The 12,103-nt window shown below is 56.5% G+C and overlaps 1 protein-coding gene across 1 annotated transcript; it reads right to left on the bottom strand.

Annotated features, from left to right (window-relative positions):
- Positions 1 to 3,650: 3,650 nt before the first annotated feature.
- Positions 3,651 to 12,103, bottom strand: PTGER3 (prostaglandin E receptor 3; the record flags this gene model as incomplete). The annotated part of the gene is made up of 2 exons (XM_084266220.1): positions 3,651 to 3,938; positions 11,267 to 12,103. The coding sequence occupies 2 exons, from the start codon at positions 12,101 to 12,103 to the stop codon at positions 3,651 to 3,653; spliced, it is 1,125 nt and encodes a 374-aa protein (XP_084122346.1).

Genomic DNA, 12,103 nt, shown 5'->3' with positions numbered 1-12,103 from the left:
AGAGAAGCTGCCCTCTGAAAGGTGGGCTGTGCTGGGCTGCTCTCCTCCATGCACGAGCCAGCAGCCTTCTCTCCAGGGTGCCAGGCCTTATGAAGTGGGGTACTGCCTACGGCAAGAGCGGCACATCCGTCGGGCAGGATGGGAACAGGCAGGGTGTTAGGAACAAGGGAGGATCGCCTGCCATCACCTGCCACTTCTCCTTTAACTCAGGGGAATTACAGGGTGAGATTTACACCCTGTGAGAAATACAGGGTGAGATTGCCCTGCCTTGCCGGAGGAGCATGGACAGTCCTGTTGTGGTGGTGACTGGGGTTGGCTCATCCTAATGACACTGGCATTTCCCTGCAGATCTGCTTCAGAAGCTCTGACATTTTGTGTTAACACTGCAAAATGCTGCAAAAATAACTTAAAATACAGTAAATAATGTCAAATTCAGAGCCCACACTGAGGCAGCAAAGCAACCCCAGCCCTCCTCAGTGTGCTTCTTACGCACGGGCACCAGCTGGAAGACTGTGCAGATAAAATCTGCTCCATGTAAGCCTGTCCAGAGCTGTAGTGTTGTATGAGCAGAGGGTTCAGGGGCGGGTGTTGCGGGCTGTGCTTCCACCCGCGGCTCCGCACAGGCGGCTGGCGTGACGCTGAGTCCCAGGCACGAGCGATCAAGGAAATCCAAGCAGGTTCCTCTGCCCAGCTTTTATTCTGACTGGTACAACACACACGGGTTTGGGACATGGACAAGCTGGGGTTTAAGGCAAACAATGATCTCCAAAGTCATTTTTCCATCGGCTCCTGTATCATCTCTATCAGAAGAAGCACATGATGGTAGAGGCAGTATCAGAACTAGGACTGTAGTGGGGTTTGAATACATCACATAACAGGCATCTCTGGAGAAACGCACCAAAAATGCACCTTCCCACCCAAACAAGTAAAGGGGAAGGAAAAGCTCTTTGCTTTCTGCTTGGCTCCTGGAGTTCACCTGTGGAAGTGTGTGCCTCCACCACATTCCGCCCAGGCAGCCCTGGCTGGCAAACAGTGCGTCAAGGCCTGCCCTGTACACAGATCCAAGCAGACCTTCTGTCCCATTTCCTGGTGTTTTGAGTGGTTTCTTCATATTCCTGCCCCCAAAGATGGGCAGAACTACCTCTTCCCAAGCACAATGTCAAGTGTTCTACTTCACTGAGGAAAGGCACAGCCTAACAAAACCATCTGCAGTGGGACCCCCCTGAGACTGAACAACACCAGCTCACAGCCAGCTCCTCCAGACCCCAGCAGGGGCCCTGCCCACAGCCAGCTCCTCCAGACCCCAGCAGGGGTCCCTGCCCACAGCCAGCTCCTCCAGACCCCAGCAGGGGTCCCTGCCCACAGCCAGCTCCTCCAGACCCCAGCAGGGGTCCCTGCCCACAGCCAGCTCCTCCAGACCCCAGCAGGGGTCCCTGCCCACAGCCAGCTCCTCCAGACCCCAGCAGGGGTCCCTGCCCAACAGCTGGCTCCTCCAGAACCTCCAGATCCCTGCCCACAGCTGGCTCTGGGCAGCACCATGCATGAGATGTCCCCAGGGAAGTGGAGGGGAAGGAACAGCCCTTCCCCACTCCAAATTGCTGCTCAAAGGGGGACTGACTCCTCCTTCCCTGCAGCATCCCCCTGCTCTCCCGGAGCTGCCCAGAGATGTCCCGACCCAGAATGACTCAGCCTGACTGCTGAGGTCACCCCGACATGTTTCACAAGCGACTGGGTTGGTTTATTTGTTTGGGAGAGCAAATGTGCACAAACCAACCACCACAATCCCTGCACACAACAACAGCCTTTTTAACATCCAAGTCATGGGGGTTTTTTGGAGTGTGGATCCTGCAAGGTGCTTTCTTCCCCAAAAAGAATAAATAATATTTGCACTTCCCCGTGTTCCCCGGAGTGCTGGTCAGGAATTGAGCTGGGGGTAGCAGACACGTGCAGCCACCACACTCAACACCAGCTCGTGCCCAGCAGCTGAGAGGGGAATTTCTTTCATTCCACTGCAGAAGGTGAAGGGCACCCACACAAGGCAGGCAGTGCCTTCCAGAGCGTGCCTCTGGTTTTCAGCTGGCTCTTGAATTCAAGACAGGCTTTAAGTTGCACTCAGACACCACCCAGATTAAATTAGATTCATGTAGACAGTGGCTTCTGCTGCCAGATTAATTATTTTTGATTGACTGATATGAAGATAAGGAATTAGACAACGTGGCAGCAGAACAAGAGGAGGGAGTAGCTACACTTATGAATAAGGAGACTGGGAAATGAAGGCTCCTTGCAAGAAACCCCGATCAGATGCACCAGGACTGCATCTGCCTTTAGGGCCCTGGACTGGGTACTGTATGGCACACACTGTATGTGTACACTGATATGATATATTCTATCTGCATCTAATTTCACCCCAAAAGCCCTGGAACAGGAGCCATTAGAGGCTGTTATCTACAAAGGAAAAGATGCAGCCCTTCCAACTTCAGGCGGGACACAGAGGGATCAGGACGCAGTTCTCTGACAAACCCTCAGAGCTCCCTGGGAGAAGGACCTGACTAAGGCACAAACACTCCTACCCACCTCTTCTGTCTGCTTCATTTCCAAAGCTCCCAAAGCTGCCATATCTCTCAAGTCCATCTTTTTGGAGGAAAGGAGGAATGTTCTGCTTCAGGGCACCGTTCTGCAGGGCACTGCAGTAAGGAGGAAGCTCTGAGTGGCGTCCCCATCGCTTAAAAACCATTCCCATTCCTTTTATTCCCAGTCACTTGCACCTCCAAACACAGCAGCTCCTGTGAAACAGCCCTTTTGGCTCTGTAAACCTTTGCCCTTAATCGACAGGAAGAAGAACAGCTACTGTCTCTCCCAGCGGGTTTATCACCCTCTCCATCTGCTCAGCGTGGTTTCACGGTGCGTGTTCCCAGCAGCAGCAGCTCTCCTCAGCCCTGGGTACTTCACGGGCTGCTGCTTCGAACAGAAACCAACCCAGCCATTTCTCACTGGGGCTCCATCCTCCTCAGCACAGCTCACTCCAAGCAGAGTGAGGACTTACCAGGACCAATCCACGTGTCTTGAGGCTTGTGCCACCTTCAGATCTCGATAGAGAATGAGGCACTGTCACTGGTGTGACACAACCTCATCTGTTCTAAGCCACTGAAATCCAAACAAGGTTTCCTAATTTTGCCTGCCTTTAATTCTTGTGGGTTTTGCCCCTTTTCCCCTTTGTCCCTCTGCAAAAACAGAGGAAGCAGCACTCCCTGAAGGTGACAATCTTAGTATTAGAAGATGCATAGGAGTGGGGCCCTTCAGTCATTCAATCTGGTGAACCTGCTCCAAGTGTCCCCTGGCAGGAAAACCAGTCCTTCCACCTCGACACCAGAAACCCCCTCCCAAACTCTATTTCAGGTCTAGAAAACACCATGTCCTGCAGCTCAGTTAGGAAAGGCAGGAACACCAGCCCGCAGAAACAAACCCAAGTCCTCCTCCTGCAGCTGAGGGCTTTGGCACAGGGGATAAATACCAATTTGGCACTAGAAGGCTGCCCAGTAGAACCGTCCTCAGCGGTTTATGCTGACCTGTTACAGACACCCCCGTTCACAGTAAGGTTTAAAACTCCTCACTGGCCACAGCAGCTTCCAGACAGAGGGAGGGATGTTCCCTCAGGCCGCTGTCCGTCGGATTTCCTCCGACAAGGTGATGGATCTCTCCTTCCACTCGTTGTTGGAGCACTTGGAGACAGCGCTGGCTGCTTGGCAGAACTTGCGGAGGAGGATCTTCCGCAGCAGCAGGTACACCCAGGGGTCCAGGATCTGGTTGAGGGAGGCCAGGCGCACGGCTGTCAGGAAGAAGTTGCAGTCCCGGTGCCGCTCCGAGCTCTGGGCGTCGCTGGGCAGCTGCCGGCAGTGAGCGAAGGAGCTGCGGCTGGACAGCATCTTCAGCATCGTCACCTGAGGGCAGTCAGGAGGAGAGGATGACCCGGTGAGAGTGTCATCTACGGGCCAATGTCCCCAGTGCCCCAAGGACTGACAGCCACAGTGCCCTTCGCCTGCCAGTCGGATCAAGAGGAGTGTGGGCAGCAGGTGAAAGGAGGGGATCCTCCCCCTCTGCTCTGCCCTGCTCAGGCCCCACCTGGAGTGTTGTGTCCAGTGCTGGGCTCCCTGGGATCAAACAGCCAGGGATCTCCTGGAGAGACTCCACAGGAGGGACAGAGATGCTGAAGGGCCTGGAGCATCTCCCCTGGGAGGAAAGGCTGAGGGAGCTGGGGCTGTTCAGCCTGCAGAGAAGCAGCCTGAGAGGGGAGCTGATCAGTGGTTATCAATAGCTGAAGGGTGGGACACAGGGGGCCATGGGCAGCCTCTGCTCAGTGTCTGTGGGGACAGGACAAGGGGCGATGGGCTCAAGTTGGAGCACAGGGAGTTCCCCCCCAATGTGGGGAAGAACTTCTTCCCAGTGAGGGTGAGGGAGCCCTGGGACAGGCTGCCCAGGGGGTGTGGAGTCTTCTTCTCTGGAGAGATTCCAGCCCCGTCTGGACACCGCCCTGTGTGCCCTGTCCTGGGGACCCTGCTTTGGCCCCAGCTCCCTCAGCCTCTCCTCCCAGGGGAGATGCTCCAAGCCCTCAATCAGCAGAAGGTGTTGGGCAGATACAGTTCTCCATGGTGCAGTCAGCAGCTGCTGCCTGCAGTTCCCTCCGGAACTGCCCGTAGCCCCGGCAGCTGCTTACAGACACGTCAATAAACGCATCACTTGGAGCTCCAGTCGCTCCTCCACAGATAGGCTGGGTCAGGCCTCACATTGCAGCGGGCACTGGGCTTTCCAGGAGCCTGTATGCTGCCTGAGCAGCCCCAGCCGTGCCTGGTGATGTCAAACACCGGCTGTGTGGTGGGGAAAACAGCCGTGCTGTGACACCTTGTGACACCCCTGCCTGCTTTAGAGCACACACAGAGGCAGGGCTGATGTGAGGCTGGGACACAACACATGCCAGGGAACAGCTCGTGGGTCTGCTCACTGGGTAGCAGCACCCACCGAGCTGCGGCAGCGTGAAGTGACCTCAGGGTGAAGGGATGCTCAGGATGCTGGGGTAGGGCCTGCATGCTGCCTAACTTGTCCTGGACAGACCCCTTTTTTGCTTGCAGATCCCTTCCAGGCATGACCTGAGGACCCCGTCTGCATCTCCCACCTGGAACTCCTGCCCAGGGGAGATGCAGAACATCTGCCGGTGCCAGCACACAAACAGCTCCACTCTGGCCAAGGTGAGTGGCACTGGACACTAACAAGTGGGCAGCCAGTCCTGACACCTCAGGGAACAGCCCAAGGGATGAGACTGGCAGTCAGTCCCTCACAGCCCTGCCTGACTCCTTGACTCCAGCCTTCCCAAGGAACCAAGACAAGGCAGAGCAGCACAAGCTGACTGAGCCCAGCCAAGGTTTTCCCACGGAAGGCTGTCCTCAGAGCAGAGCATCGCCCAGAAAGGTCACGTCTGCACTGCCACTGTCCCCAGCGACCAGCACAGGCAGAGCAAGAGTGGCCAGAGCAGGGGCTATGGGGGAGGATTTTTCCATTCAGAGGGATATTCTGGGTGCCAGATCAATAACCATGTGTTGACCTTGGAAAGGCTCAGATGAGCCCGGAAGGCAGGGCGGCTCAGACAGCAAAGTAGAATTGTTTCTGTTTCTTTTAATAGAAGCAGCTGAGGATTCCTTCTGGTGCAGTTCATTTTAATACAGAGGACAATCAGCAACCACTGGTGGAGGGCTGAAAGGTACTGACAGATACTGCTCCAGACCACATCAAACAGCCTCTTGCACACCACAACCCCGCTGCCTTCTCTGCCACCTCCGGCTGTTTTGGACACAGTCACAGCTGGGTTTACCCTGCCTACAGCATCCCTGCTCCAGCACAACCCACATTACAGGCAGTGGAAACCCCACCACCTTCCTCATTCCCAGTATTCAGCCAGATTCCTCCCACATCTTCTGGCTCTTCTCCCTTGGGGAAGGCTGCAGTGACCCTTTTGCTGTGCAGACCTCCTTGCCTTGTTCTTTTGTTAGCAAACCCACAGAGCTACAAAAATATTGGGCTAATAAAGTCCATTTCCCAAGCAGACAACCAACCCCTGCTTATTTTGGGGTTTATTACATAATATATTCCTTTACTGGAATATTTGCTGGGCCAAGTATCTCTCAGATCAACCTCAGAGGTTGTTCATCACAGCCTGTGCTGGCCTTCTAAATGAATTAAAAGCAAGGCTGCAAAAGGTAGAGCAACAACACCAGGTGGAATAAAGTCACAATTTCTGCCAGTTAAGGATCTGGCTCAGAACTCACATACTAATATAGCTGATAATTGCATTTGTTCAGTTAGAGGAGATGAAACTTCACTGGTAGCACTGGGTGCAGCTGTGTAACCACATTAAACTTCCACTGCTCTGGCTTTCAAACTGGCAGCCAAAGCCAAGATGTGTTTTCTGAGATCTCCTCACAGTGCTTTGGACAAGGCTGGCCAGCAGCACACAAGAGCTCCTCAGGGCTGTCTCCTCAGCAGCTCACTATTACCCTGTGAAGAGTTTGGAGTCAACTTCCATTGTGGCTGGGAAGCAGGGAATAAAATAAGACAGAAACTGCCCCAGAAGTATTTTTCTGGATTCACAAACTGTGCTGGAAACTGCTGCAGTCTGCAGTAAAAGATGTTGAATGAAGCAGCTGATGGGGTTAAAGGTGGGTGTTTGTCAGCCAAGCAAGAGCCCAGGAGCTGGTCTGGGACACTGGGTGACAACGTGATGGGAAGTTCCTGGTCCCAGACTGCAAAATCCCTTCCTGAGATACCTTCCAGAAGACCAGACCTGCTTGTTGTGAAGACAGGAGCATTCATCCTCTTGTGCTGCTTCTCCCCTCCCATTAGCCCTGACCTGTTGCTGAGACAATCCCCTGACACAAAGGAATGAGCCATGAAGGGACTGAGGAGCCTCCTGATAAACACAAGTCCTGGCTAACGAACCTCAGAAAGCCAGGGCAGCAGAGGGGAGATGATTTCCCCTTCCAATGGCCAACAACACCTCTGGCCACGTACTATCTTGTTTTAAAATCAGGTCCTTTTGCCTCATTAAACCCTCAGGGTTTAAAAAAAAATCAGGTTTAAGAAAGCAGGTCCTTTTGTCCCACTAAACCCTCAGGGCTCTGCTGAGGTGGGATGCAGGACTCAGCTGGAGCAGGCAGATGTCCTTACAGACCCTGCCCAGCCCTGCAGCTCTGTTCCCATGGCCAGGGACACAGACTGTACCAACGCTGCCTGCTGCAGGCAAGTCCAGCCCACCAGACCAGAGAGGGGGCTGTGCCTGGCATCCCAAACGCCTTCACCCTGGCTCAGGGCTGAGCTGCTCAACCCTGGGGTAGCTGCTCCTCCATCTGATGGACAGCAACCTGCATGGCACCTGCCCATCCATCTCCTTAGCAAGCTGCTGGCAGCGGGGCCATGCAGCACCTCACAGCATGCAGGGACCACGGGCACACTGGTGTGTCCTGGGAAGAGCCAGCTGGGTGGTGAGGCCACGCTGCTCTGCCTCCAGGCAGAACAGAGCTCTCCTTTGCCTCCTCCCAAGGATGCTCACTGCCTGAGCAACACCAAGCAAACCACTTCTCCATTTCTGGGAAGCATGTGGCAAGTGGAATCACTGGCCATCCTCCCCAGAACTACTGGAGAGGGATGTGGGTTTCAGTCAGAACACGTTTACAGGAGGACAGCACTGCCAGGAATCACAGCAAGGTCCTGGCAGAGTCTATCAGGGTCCCAGCAGATGCAGTCCAATTTCTACCCCTCAGTTATGACCTTATCTAGACAGAAAGAGTCCAGCAAAGCCCAGTCCCTTGGCCAACCCGAAGCCATCAGTAGGCTGGGGTAACGGGGGGCTATTTCGGCCTCGGGTGGGAGCAGAGCATTAGCAGGAGGAGTTACTGATCCACAGAGATGGAGGCATCTCTTTCTCCTTGCAGCTCGGTGGTACCACTCTTTTCCTCTCTAAGCCAAGGTGTTTCCCAGAACTACATCTTGCACATCCAAAAACAAGACAAAATAACGTGTCTTCAACAAAACACCTGTAGGGGAGAGCATATTCCACCTCTGTCTGACATGAGGGTCAAGGAGAAGTATTTTAACAGGAAAAGCAGCAGGACACTGGAGCATTTTGGCTTTAGATAGCCTCCAAACAACACTGTGAGTGAGTAATCTTGTGGCCTGGAGCTCTACAAGAATTATCAGGAGAGTGCCTGTCTGTGCTGCACTCGTGTTCCCCTGCGATCGAGGGGCAGCTCTACCCCTGACTCATCCCAACCCACTGCCTGCTCAGCTCAAGGGCTGTGCTCCACTGAACTGAACAGAAGATGAGAGAGAGCCTGAAACCCCTAAGGATAAAGCATGATGCTGTTTGAGCAGGGAGTTTTCCCAGGTTCTCCACGCTGGATTCAGGTGGAGCACCCAGGGAAAGGGCAGAACGCCTGCTTTCCTCCCGTGCTTCCTCCCCAGGGAATGAAGAACAGGCAGGATGCTCCATGAAGGCGTTCAGAGCACAGCCACTACCTCCAGGTTTCACTTCTAAATCCCATCTGATTTTGTCATTTTCATCAGAGAATCAGATCTAAACATCCCGTCGGTGCAAAAGGAGCTGTTACCCCACAGCAGCAGCTGTCAGAATCCCTTCTCAGCCAGAAAGCTCAGATTTCTCTTTAAAAAAAAACCCAAACCCAAAAGCTCCTGTGAAAATCCCTGGAGTCCTGCTTCAACCAGCTTCCTTCCAGCTGCTACCCCTCCAGCTGCAGGTTAAAGGAGTTGCACAACCTGGCTCTCCCTGGAAGTGCACTCACATCACTGCAGGGCCCAAAACCCGGCCTCTCCTGCCTCGCTCGTGCTGCACAGCTGTACAAAAGCCCCGAGCTCCATGTATACAAATGCCTCTGGAGACCTGAGTGCTGACCCCGGGATACACAGGGAGGAGGCCAGGCTGCCTGCACAGAGAGGCTCCTCAGAGCTCTGCGGCACGGGCAGTGTGCCTCCCGGGGACGCGCCCTGTCTCACGCCTTCCCTCGGGAGCCCAGCCGTGGCACCGCGGGGCAGTGGCCCTGCCCACGCCGGCCACACACCCCCCGAGGGCTGCCAGCCAGCCCCGCTGCCAGCCAGCCCCGCTGCCAGCCAGCCAGCCAGCCCCGCTGCCAGCCAGCCCCGCTGCCGACTCGGGAGAGACTGGCTCCTCCCCAGGGAGCGGGTTCAAGCCAAGCCTGGGAGAAGCCCTGCTCCCTCTTCCCAGCTGCCGCGGTGCTCTCTGGAGGGCTCGGCAGAGCTTCCAGCAGGCTCTCTGACCTGGGCTCTGCTCCATTAACTCGCCCCATCCGTTCGCTGGCGTGGGAGCAGCTCTGGCTTCTGACTTAAAGCACCTGTGAAAACACCACGGGAAGCAAACCACCAACAGCCCGTGCAGGCTCCCCGATCCTTCTGAGTGCTCAGGTTCTGAAGGAAGAGAAGAGCACCCATCTTCCCTGGAAACCCTGGTGAAACCCCCGGGTGCAGCAGCTTGGCCCTGGGCTGGGCGAGGGAGCGGGTTGGGTCCGGCTGCCTCGGCTGTGGAGCGCAGGGCAGAACCTGCATCCCAATGGAAAGGGACCAAGCACGGGCTGGCAGGCAAACCCACGGCCTTCCATAACCCCCTTCTGATCGTTTAACCTGTCTAATTGTGGACAAGCATGCAACAGTTAACTTCTGGAAAATAAAGAGGTCCTCCTGCTTCCCCTGGGACCTCAGGAGGTGTGGCAGCAGTGGTGACAGCAGCCAGGCAAGCGACACAGAGACCCAGGGACAGGGGGCAGGCACCCTCCAGCATGGTGCAGCCCACCAAACCTGGCCCTCCTGGGCTGGGAGGACAGGGCAGCACGCTTTGCCCTCAAGTCCTGGCTATGTTTCCAGCGTGCTTTCAGAGTTTACTTCTGCACAAGCTGTTAATGATCTGCAGAAAGTTAATTCACAGCCCCTGGCTCACGTTGGGGTGGGGTTACTTTGGAGATTTGATGGAATTTTAATTCATTTAGGAGGGTAATGTTACTAAATTACTCTGCTTGCCATTTTTACCTCAGCCCCATAGCCATTAGCTTTGCCAGCCCCACTCCTCTTGCCACAGCCCCATCTATGAGACCTCAAGTTGACTATGCTCAAGAAGGAAGAAAAATCCTTCTCCAGCCAGAAAGCTCCTTTCACAAAACTTCATGGTTACCACGGGCAGCTTCAGCCCTTTCCTGCTTGTGGATCCAAGTAGAAACATCCCAGAAATCACACTACCCTCGGGGAGCAGAATGAACTCCCCGCTGTGCCCCTGCCCCACACGGCAGAGAGATGTAGGCTCTGCTTCCCCGCTCCTGAAGCACCGGGAGGGGTTCACCCCCTTGACAAGAAGGGGCTTAAGTGAGGAACAGCAAGAGAGGGAAGAAACCCAGGGGCCTCTAAAGAACAAACAGAAACAAAAAGCCCTGAACGCTGCTGCAAGCAGCGGTGAGCAATCTGCTGGAAGCCAGAGGCCGCTTGCGCCCGTGGAACCTCTTCCCACAAAGCACCGAAGTGAAGTTTGCTACAAGGGGGGGCGAATGAAACACCACATGCGGCTGTTTCCCACGAGCAGAGGGGCTCCGTCACGGTGATGTCTCGATAAACTTCTGCACAGGTTCCTCGAATGAGGAACAGGCAGGTTCTGGTTCCCCTTGTCGTGTCACCCCCAGAGCCCTGGGGTGCTCCCGAGCAGGGCTGCGCTGGCGGGAGCACAGCCTGTCCCCCTGCCCGGGGACCTGCTGCCTGACAGCCGCTCCCCCCGTTAAATCTCCCCGTTGTGTGCCCACGGCTCTGTGCCACGAGCACTGCCGACTGCAGCGTCCTGCTCCCAGACCCACTGTCTGCCCACGTCCTGCCCTTCTCCTCCGTCCAAGCCCCTCAGTCCAAGCCCCTCCATTTGACTCCAGTTCCTTTGTTTCACTCCTCCAAACACCCCGCGCTTTGACTATGCTCTTGGAGCTCTCCCAGCTTCTCCTACCAGCTTCCACAGCTCACCTCACCCCTTCTCCATCCCCATCCCTGCCCTCGGGGGCCATTCACAGCCATCACACCATCCATGAGGAACCTGAACCACCAGAGCCTCCCACCGCACACGAGCTGAGGGCTCCCAGGGCCACCCTGCCTGCTGCCCTGAGGGAAGGAGGGAGGGCAGGAGGAGACCCAGCGCTCCCCCACAGCCAGCAGCAAGGTGACCTACCAGCAGCGGTGACCAGCAGGCTGAGAGGACACACATGATCCCCAGGAGCTGGATGAGCGTCTCCATGGCGATTCGCCCCCACTGCTTGCTGGAGCGCGAGGCGGTGGCTTTGGTCCGGCAACGAGACACCAAGGCCTCGATGGTGGCCAGGTTGCAGGCCACCGTCACCACGAGGGACAGCAGCCCCAGCACGGCGAACGTGGCGGCGAAGACGAGGTTGCCGGTGCGGCGGCTGTCGCCGGTGCTCATGAAGCACCAGGTGCCGGGCCACTGTATGGTGTACTGTCCCAGGCCGGCGGTGGGGAGGAGGGCGAAGGCCAGCACGGCCAGCCAGATGCCCAGCAGCACCGCCTTCGTCACCCGCGTCTTCATGTGGCTGGCGTACCAGTGGGGCGCGCGGATGGCCAGCGTCCTCTCCACGGCCATGGCGCTGGCGATGAAGAGCGGGCAGAGGCCGAAGACGGTCATGCTGAAGCCGAAGAAGGTGCAGAGGCGGCCCGAGGGGTCAACGGCGCTCCAGGTGCGGTCGGACAGGTAGACGGAGATGACGATGGGGCTGGTGAGCAGCTGCCCCAGCAGGTCGGTGAGCGCCAGGGAGCCGATGCAGAGCAGGAAGGACCGCTTCCGACGGCTCTCCTTGGCGCGGTAGCTGCGGGACACCAGCAGCATGGCCAGGGCATTGCCCACGATGCCCGTGATCATCATGGTCAGCGGGAACGCCACCGACACGGCGCCGCAGCCCTCGGCCGCCCGCCCCGTCCCGTTGCCCCGCGGCGGCCGCATGGCGCCGGGCTCGCTGCCGTTCGGGCCGCCCTGGCACTGCGGCCAGCGGCTCAT

The sequence above is a fragment of the Gallinula chloropus genome, assembly GCF_964237585.1.
Source record: "Gallinula chloropus genome assembly, chromosome: 6".
Taxonomy (NCBI): domain Eukaryota; kingdom Metazoa; phylum Chordata; class Aves; order Gruiformes; family Rallidae; genus Gallinula; species Gallinula chloropus.
Note: the sequence above shows the minus strand (reverse complement) of the source record. Positions and strands in the feature narration are given on the sequence as shown.